At 35.9% G+C, this 9,171-nt stretch overlaps 1 protein-coding gene and 1 long non-coding RNA gene across 2 annotated transcripts; both read left to right on the top strand.

Annotated features, from left to right (window-relative positions):
* Positions 1–228: 228 nt before the first annotated feature.
* Positions 229–1,121, top strand: LOC114543896. The gene is made up of 3 exons (XR_003690223.1): positions 229–546; positions 794–885; positions 1,051–1,121. It is a non-coding gene; the product is annotated as an uncharacterized LOC114543896 (long non-coding RNA).
* A 28-nt stretch (positions 1,122–1,149) lies between these two features.
* LOC114543898 lies at positions 1,150–3,315 on the top strand. Its single transcript, XM_028562704.1, has one exon. The coding sequence runs from the start codon at positions 1,150–1,152 to the stop codon at positions 3,313–3,315; it is 2,166 nt and encodes a 721-aa protein (XP_028418505.1).
* The last annotated feature ends 5,856 nt before the right edge of the window (positions 3,316–9,171 follow it).

Below are 9,171 nucleotides of genomic sequence, written 5' to 3'. Positions count from 1 at the left end.
CATATACTCAGCATTCTAAACTCAAAGTTTTCAATAAATACACTGCTGAACACTGCTGTACTTTTTAATATTTCTTATCGTCCTGGGACGAATGTATTGTACCGTAACAGTAATAATTTTGATAAGAAGTTTTATTTCATAGTCAAAGAAAGTTTTTGACCAAAATCGGAATTCTATTAAATTGAAAGTGGAAACACTCGGCAGTTTTGTATTTCAAGAAGATGGCTGCCTCTGAGTATGTTGGTCTTGGTGAAACGAACGTGAATTCTTCTGAAAACTGCACGAATCTTCAATCATCTAACTGCGCTAGTAGAGGTATTACAAGAAAGAGAGGGCCGTATAAATTATACAATTTGAACCCAGAAGACGAAAGTTTTAACGCTAAAATACCAAAGACAACTAAATGGCGTCGTACTCGTGAGAGGGATGTTGCGTCCTCTGAAGAAAACCTGGACGAACAAGATTCGATTGCTGAACCAGATGAAGAGTTACAGCCTTGTTCTGATCCCTCGTTTACCGTGGGAAATGAAAGTCATGATTTAACAGGTAAAAAATCTAGCATAGTCAAAGTCATATGGCTCATATTAGACTACCTTGTTTCATATTACCAAAATGCATGAATTGGACTTTCAGAGAACAATAATAAACATTGTTTTTAAAGAATGGGGCAGTTTTATACTCAATTGATCCCCTAACAGATATTTAACATCATGACATATTGCTGTAGTATTCTATAATTTTGTTGTGTATTCAGAAACAGTGGGTTATTAATACATTCTTATGGTTTGTGTAGATGATTGTGATAATCAAGTCAGTGATGATAATGACAATAATCCTAATCGATTTGTTCAGTTCCAAGAAGGTTGTGGAAATCAAGATGAAAGTGTGAGTGACTTCTATATTTTTTACTATAGCTAGCAAGCAGTTCATACTATATCTCTTGCTCTCCATCAAGTCACTTGGTGAATAAGTTTTAGATCTGTGTAAAGACTACAACCTAGTTGTGAGGGAAATACTGAATATCTTCATGTCACCTTTTTCATTATATAGGGTGATGAATTGTACCAATCTGAAGCTGACCAGGAACCAGTGGATGAACCATTGTATGAAAATGCACCTGTCACCTTTGGTCAGTGTCTACTACTGATAATGTCATTTGTTCTTGGCAATAACCTAACCAGTGTGGCTGTTGGTAACCTCCTTAAATTGTTGAGCATGATACTCCCAATTGGATCTCGCCTACCTCGAACAAAATATTTATTCGACAAATATTTTAATGGTTTTCGAGAAGGACTTGAACATAAATTTTATTGCCCTAATTGCCAAACACTTTTTCAAACAAGTGAAAAGTTAAAGTGTTTCATTTGCAATGTAGAATTTGAACAACACAGACTATTAGAACAAGGGAGTTTTTTTTTATACCTCCCAATTGAAAAACAATTAAGGGACTTCTTACAAGAAAATAGTGTATCAGATAATTTAGATTATCGTTTTAATCGAGATTCACACAATAGTGTAATTAGTGATATCTATGATGGGCAAATGTACAGGTCGCTTGGTGATGGCATTCTAACTTCTGATAGAAATGCTCTTAGTTTGTCTTTTGGTTGTGATGGTGTCCCAGTTTTTCGCTCCTCCTCATTTAGTATCTGGCCATTACAGGGCATGCTTAACGAACTTCCTCCTAAAATAAGAAAGCAACATATTTTCTTGATTGGTCTTTGGTTTGGACCAAGTAAACCAAATATTCTGCAATTTTTGGAACCATTTACTAGCGAAATGAGGCGGCTTGGGTCGGTTGGAATGAAATGGTTACGAGCTGGTGTTGAAGTCTGCTCTAGGGTTTTTGCTTGCATTTGCTCATGTGACAGTGTTGCCAGGTGCCATATCCAGAATATTCACCAGTTTAATGGTGTTAATGGTTGCAGCTGGTGTTATAACCCTGGCATTCAGATTCACAAAGGTCAAGGGCATACACGGGTGTATCTCCAAAGTCCTGAAGGGTACAACCTTAGGACCCAAACGGAGCTAAGACATGATGCAACCAGGGCATTTAAACAGCAGGAAACTGTTAATGGCGTAAAAGGGCTATCAAAGCTGATGAAATTGCCATACTTTGATATTGTTAGAGGATTTCCAGTTGATAACCTTCATTGTGTCGATCTTGGTGTATCACGGCAACTTGGTCATCTTTGGTTTGACTCTTGTAACCACCAGGAACCTTGGTATTTGGGCAGGCATATTGCGGAGATTGATGCTAAACTTCGACAAATAATACCTCCCCATGAAGTGACAAGGATTCCTCGTTCAGTCACACAACGAGCTTATTGGAAAGGCTCTGAGTGGCACTGGTGGATTCTTCTCTATTGCCCTATTGTCCTTTATGGACTGTTGCCTTCAAGGTACTATCACCATATGCTTCTTTTATGTCATGGTGTGTACTTGTTGACTAAGGCCTCTATTACTCATTCAGACCTAAACCATGCCAGTGCTTCATTGACCAAATTTGTTAATGAGTTTCAACAACTTTATGGTGAAATTCACATGACATACAATATTCACCAATTAAATCATCTCACTCAAACGGTAATTGACTGGGGGCCGTTATCTATTTATTCTACTTATGTTTTTGAAGGCTTCAATCTTGTATTGATGAGACTTTTTCATGGAACACAAGCTGTGCCCATGCAAATTGCCAATTCATTTCTACTGTATCGAGCTCTTGATGCTCTTAGTGATGTCTCACTTGAAAATGATGGAGAAAGTGCTCTTTCCTTTTTCATGGAAGCTCAGTTAAAAGGCACTGTGCTTTTGAAGAAAGCGAAGAGGCTTCGTAATGGGGTTGTGGCTTTGGGTGCGTCATATTGTCGGCCTTTTACAATTGAAGAGAGATTTCTTGTTGAGAATGATGCTTGTTATGATGCAGTCCACGTTGAACAAGCTGAGTTTTTCATTAAGGCTGTTGTTGAGGGCATTGTTCTGGACTGCCAACAATACATCCGTAACTCTCGCAGAAGGAATTCTATTGTTGGGCTCACAGATGGGAATATAGTGGAGCTTAAAGTATTTGCTGTTGTTGATAGTGTGTGTTTTGCTTTCGCAAGGTCTATTAGTGTGGTGCGGCCAAGCTGGCTTAGAAGGGATAGTGAGTGTGGTCGACTTTGTAATAATATTTTTGAAGTGCTAGAAATTGATTCAGTGTTACAAATAGTGAGGTTAAATAACATCAAAGACAAATTTATATTATTTAATCAGGAGAGTTTTGATGTAAATAACTTTATATGTAGATTACCAAATATGTTTGATAGAGATTAATTGTAAATAAGAAGAAAACTTAAATATACAGTATTACTTAAACTGAGCAAAGCAGTAACTATTATTTAGATGATTACGCATGTGTATTTGGGGATAAGTATGTAGTATATGTATGCATCACATTACAGAAGTTTGCTGATTCATTATTAGTTTGAAGTACATTTTCATGTCAACCACATTTTGTTCACATAGGTTTATAGATTTTCACATGTTAGCCTTGTGTGATCGCATATAAACCACATGTGATCACATATGAACCACTTGTGTGTAGAAACATTTCTCATGTGAACCACATGTGTATCTCATATAACCACATCTGCATCACATGTGGTTCACATGTGCCCTCCATGTAACCACATGTTTTCACATGTGAACCTCGTGTGTATCCAATAAAACCACATGTGGTTCACATGTACCCTCCATATAACCACATGTGAACCACATATAATCACATGTGATCACATGTGAAGCACATGTGAACCACATATTATCACATGTGATCACATGTGAAGCACACGTGGTCACATGTGAAGTACATGTGGTCACATGTGAAGCACATGTGAACCACATATAATCACATGTGATCACATGTGAAGCACATGTGATCACATGTGAAGCACATGTGAAACACATGTGGTTTGCATGTGTTTTTTTCGTAAGGGGAAAACGATAAATAAATTAAATAACCATAACCGTTCAGCACAAGTTCTCGCAGTCTAGTGGCGAAGACAATCATCTCCTAACTAGTAAATCGATGGTTCGAATCTTGCCATGACCTTTTTCATTATGAACTTCATGAAAAGAATAAATTAAACTAAATAACCATAGCCGTTCAGCGCAAAACCTTGCAGACTAGTGGCAAAGTCAATTGTGTCCCAAGTGGTAAATCGATGGTTCAAATCCTGCCATGACCTTTTTCATTATGAACTTCGTGAAAAGAATAAAGTAAACTAAATAACCATGGCCGTTCAGCACAAGACCTTGCAGACTATTGGCAAAGACAATTGTCTTCCAAGTCTTAAATGGATGGTTCGAATCCTGCTATGACCTTTTCTTTATGAACTTCGTGAAAGGATAAAGTAAACTAAATAACCATGGACATCCAGCAAAAGACCTTGCGGTCTAGTGGCGAAGACGATGGTCTCCCAAGTGTTAAATCGATGGTTCGAATCCTACCGTAACCGTTTTCATTATAAACTTCGTGAAAAGGATAAGTAAATTAAATAGCCATAACCGTTTAACGCAAGATCTTGCAGTCTAGTGGCGAAAACAATCGTCTCCCAAGTAGTAAATCGAATGTTCGAATCCTGCTATGACCTTTTTTATTATGAACTTGGTGAAAATAATAAAGTAAATTAAATAACCATCGCCGCTCAGCGCAAGACCTTGCAGTCTAATGGCTAAGACAACTGTCTCTTAAGTGGTAAATCGATGTTTCGAATCTTGCTAAAACTTTTTTTATTATGAACTTCGTGAAAGGATAAAGTAAACTAAATAATCATGGTCATCCAGCACAAAACCTTGCGGTCTAGTGGAGAAGACGATGGTCTCCCAAGTGTTAAATCGATGGTTCGAAACCTACCGTAACCGTCTTTCATTATGAACTTTGTGAAAAGGATAAATAAATTAAAATAACCATAACCGTTCAGTGCAAGATCATGCAGTCTAGTGGCGAAGACAATCGTCTCCCAAGTAGTAAATCGATGGTTCGAATCCTACCAAAGCCGTTTTTCATTATGAACTTCGTGAAAACGATAAAGTAGATCAAATAAACGTAGCCATTCCCCGAAGAACTTGTGGTCTAGTGTTAAATCGATTGTTCGAATCCTACCATAATTTTTTTTCTTTATGAACTTTGTGAAAACGATAAAGTAGTTCAAATGAATATAGCCATTCCCCCGAAAAACTTTTGGGCTAGTGGCTAAGACAATTTTCTTCCAAGTGTTAAATCGATGTTTCGAATCCTGCCAAAACCATTTTTTATTATGAATTCGTGAAAAGGGTAAAGAAAAATAAATAATCAAGGTCACCCAGCACAAGACCTTACGGTCTAGTGGCGAAGACGATGGTCTCCCAAATGTTAAATCGATTTTTCGAATCCTACTATAACCGTTTTTCATTATGAACTTCGTGAAAACGATAAATAAATTAAATAACCATAACCGTTCAGCACAAGTTCTCGCAGTCTAGTGGCGAAGACAATCATCTCCTAACTAGTAAATCGATGGTTCGAATCTTGCCATGAACTTTTTCATTATGAACTTCATGAAAAGAATAAATTAAACTAAATAACCATAGCCGTTCAGCGCAAAACCTTGCAGACAAGTGGCAAAGTCAATTGTGTCCCAAGTGGTAAATCGATGGTTCAAATCCTGCCATGACCTTTTTCATTATGAACTTCGTGAAAAGAATAAAGTAAACTAAATAACCATGGCCGTTCAGCACAAGACCTTGCAGACTATTGGCAAAGACAACTGTCTCTTAAGTGGTAAATCGATGTTTCGAATCTTGCCAAAACTTTTTTTTATTATGAACTTCGTGAAAGGATAAAGTAAACTAAATAACCATGGTCATCCAGCACAAGACCTTGTGGTCTAGTGGCGAAGACGATGGTCTCCCAAGTGTTAAATCGATGGTTCGAAACCTACCGTAACCGTCTTTCATTATGAACTTTGTGAAAAGGATAAATAAATTAAAATAACCATAACCGTTCAGCGCTAGATCATGCAGTCTAGTGGCGAAGACAATCGTCTCCCAAGTAGTAAATCGATGGTTCGAATCCTGCCATGACCTTTTTTATTATGAACTTCGTGAAAAGAATAAAACAAATTAAGTAACCATCGCTGCTTAGCACAAGCCCTTGCAGTCTAATGGCTAAGACAACTGTCTCTCAAGTGGTAAATCGATGTTTTGAATCTTCCAAAAATATTTTTTATTATGAACTTCGTGAAAGGATAAAGTAAACTAAATAACGATGGTCATCCAGCACAAGACCTTGCAGCTAGTGGCAAAGACGATGGTCTCCATAGTTTTAAATCGATGGTGCGAATCCTAGCATAACCGTTTTTCATAATGAACTTCGTGAAAAGGATAAAGTAAATTAAATAACCATAAGCATTCATCACAAAATTTGCATCCTAGTGGCGAAGACAATCGTCTCCCAAGTATTATATCGATGGTTCGAATCCTGCCATGACATTTTCATTATGAACTTTGTGAAAAGAATAAAGTAAATTAAATATCCATGGCCGTTCAGCATGTCTTCAGCAGGCTGTCTTTTAGTGGTAAATCGATGTTTCGAATCCTGCCAAAACCATTTTTTATTATGAACTTCGTAAAAGGGTAAAGTAAACTAAATAACCATGGCTATCCAGTACAAGAACTTGTGGTCTAGAGGCGAAGACGACTGTCTTCTAAGTGGTAAATCGATGTTTTGAATCCCGCTAAAAGGGACTGAACAGAGGGACTGGGCATCGCTGTCAATCTAATGTTAATTAGGGAGGACCTATATTCATATATTCTGTTACGCCAGGATGATTTTTATTGAAAGTGAGTTGTGTTCAAAAGAAATTAGCCAGGCACAGCAGATATGAATATGGTCCCCTCAATTAACGTCAGATTGACGCCAATGACTGGGGGAAGGGGTGAGAAGATGGTCGTGGGGTGAGAGCAAAAAGGAAGGACGACAGGTTGATAAAAAGAGAGAATAGTTGATAGGGAACGCTGTAGAAGGGACAACATAAACCAGACAACAAGGAAAACAGCCAAAACAATCGTTGCCTTCACAAACTTGATAGTATGTGTAAAGAAGGGGTGTCAAAAATGGCCAAAAATGCGCCACGTAATTTGTAAACGGCCACTAGAGAGGTGTGAAAAATTTGCTTTGCCATATGTTGACAAAATGGACATCGTATACTAATTGGTTTAGTAAAAACGCATAGAAGAACGATGTTTCAAAAGCCTCTGTATGGGAAAACTTTTTTTACTGCGGAAAAATGTCCACCATGACCCACCATGTTTCTGCACACGTAGCATTGCTGAAATCTTTAAATTTTCAAACTCTTCATTCGCTCGTAATTTGCTAAATATTCTAGATGTATTGCATGTAGGCAATGCAAACCATGAAAATCATCATTTTATGGAGTGTTTGGGTATAATGGCATTTTCCTTCCCCTTACAAAATTGGTATACAACCCATCATCATTTCGCCCACGGAGTTAAAGGTTTGTTTACAGTGTGGAGAAAACAAATTGGTTCAATTAGATTTTGTCTGCGGTGAACGAAATCATTTCCTAACTCAGCGCCGTCAAAAGAAAATTATATATATATATATATATATATATATATATATATATATATATATATATATATATATATATATATATATATATATATATATATATATATATATATATAATATATATATATATATATATATATATATATATATATATATATATATATATATATATATATATATATATATTATATATATATATATATATATATAATATATATATATATATATATATATATATATATATATATATATATATATATATATATATATATATATATATATATATATATATATATATATATAATTATTATATATATTTCATAAAGTCATTCAATAAATAATACCTTGCTGTCAGGATATGAAGATAAAGTGGTCAAGAACTATTTTAAGAGAACTTTAGCAGGTAGAAGAAGAGGACACAAAGTTGAGCTAATAGTAAGTGATAGGAAAGATTTTGCTTTCATGTGTAATTTTAAGAAGGGGCAATTGACAATTTCCTTTAATTATGGAGAATGGAATGTACATGGATTCCCCCAACATAGCTAATTCATTAATACTCTTTTTATATAAGAACTACAAAATATGCCCATGTTCAATGTTTTTATTTTTTGGCTGATTTCAAGCTAAAAATATTGTGCGGTATATTACATGTGTCAGCAGTGTATCGCTGAATTAATTTCTGGAGATGAATGTGACCTTTCATAGGATGGGGGTTTTAATGTTGAAATTTGAGTTTCATACCGTAAAATTTATATACTTTCTGTTTATATATAATTTGATTTGTATTACTCATTTTGAACATTGTTTATATGTTGATTGAATTGCTGTTGAAATCATGTACTATTATGATAGCTTTTGTACAAAAAATCCATTTTAATGTTTACAAATGAAAAGAAAAAAAATTATTTCATTACTGTTGGTGTGCATTTGTATGTAGGTAAATTAAATAGTGTATCTGCAGTCTGTTGGTAGTTACTTATTCACACTTTATTACTGTATCATGTAATGCCGTGCTCCATAAATGCAAATCTTGCTTGCAAACTGAGCATTTACGGTATGTAGCCTGTGTGACCTTCATGTAAAGACAACAAACAAATAACTCTAAATTTGTCCAAGCTTCCCCCACCCGCCTCCCCCGTGCTTGCCGACATTTTTGGGAAATGAAATATTAACCCATTAAGTGCCAGCACTTTTCACATGACGAGTAAAATTGTCTGGTGTTAGACAGAGCAAATACTAAAGGTAGGGTGCATCAGGGCACAATGCCGTTTAATGGGTTAATTAGTAGATTTTCAGAATTTTGTCGGTAATTTTTGGACAAACACCCCCTGTCGACATGTCTTTATGACGGCCCTGATAGCTTAGTGTTCATATGTGCACCTCCCATCATTCCCATATCACAACAAATGAAGTCATTTGCCAGAATAATTTAATAAAAAATTTATTTTTCAAGTCAAATTCATAAAAAAGATTAATACATTAGCAAAAAGTTCACAAAAGGTTTGGCCGCATGCCCTGGCTACCCTGCTGCTGTTCTGTTCTCCAGCAGTTTAAGG

Source organism: Dendronephthya gigantea, unplaced genomic scaffold, assembly GCF_004324835.1.
Source record: "Dendronephthya gigantea isolate DGI-Jeju-01 unplaced genomic scaffold, DenGig_1.0 000582F, whole genome shotgun sequence".
Taxonomy (NCBI): domain Eukaryota; kingdom Metazoa; phylum Cnidaria; class Anthozoa; order Malacalcyonacea; family Nephtheidae; genus Dendronephthya; species Dendronephthya gigantea.
Note: the sequence above shows the minus strand (reverse complement) of the source record. Positions and strands in the feature narration are given on the sequence as shown.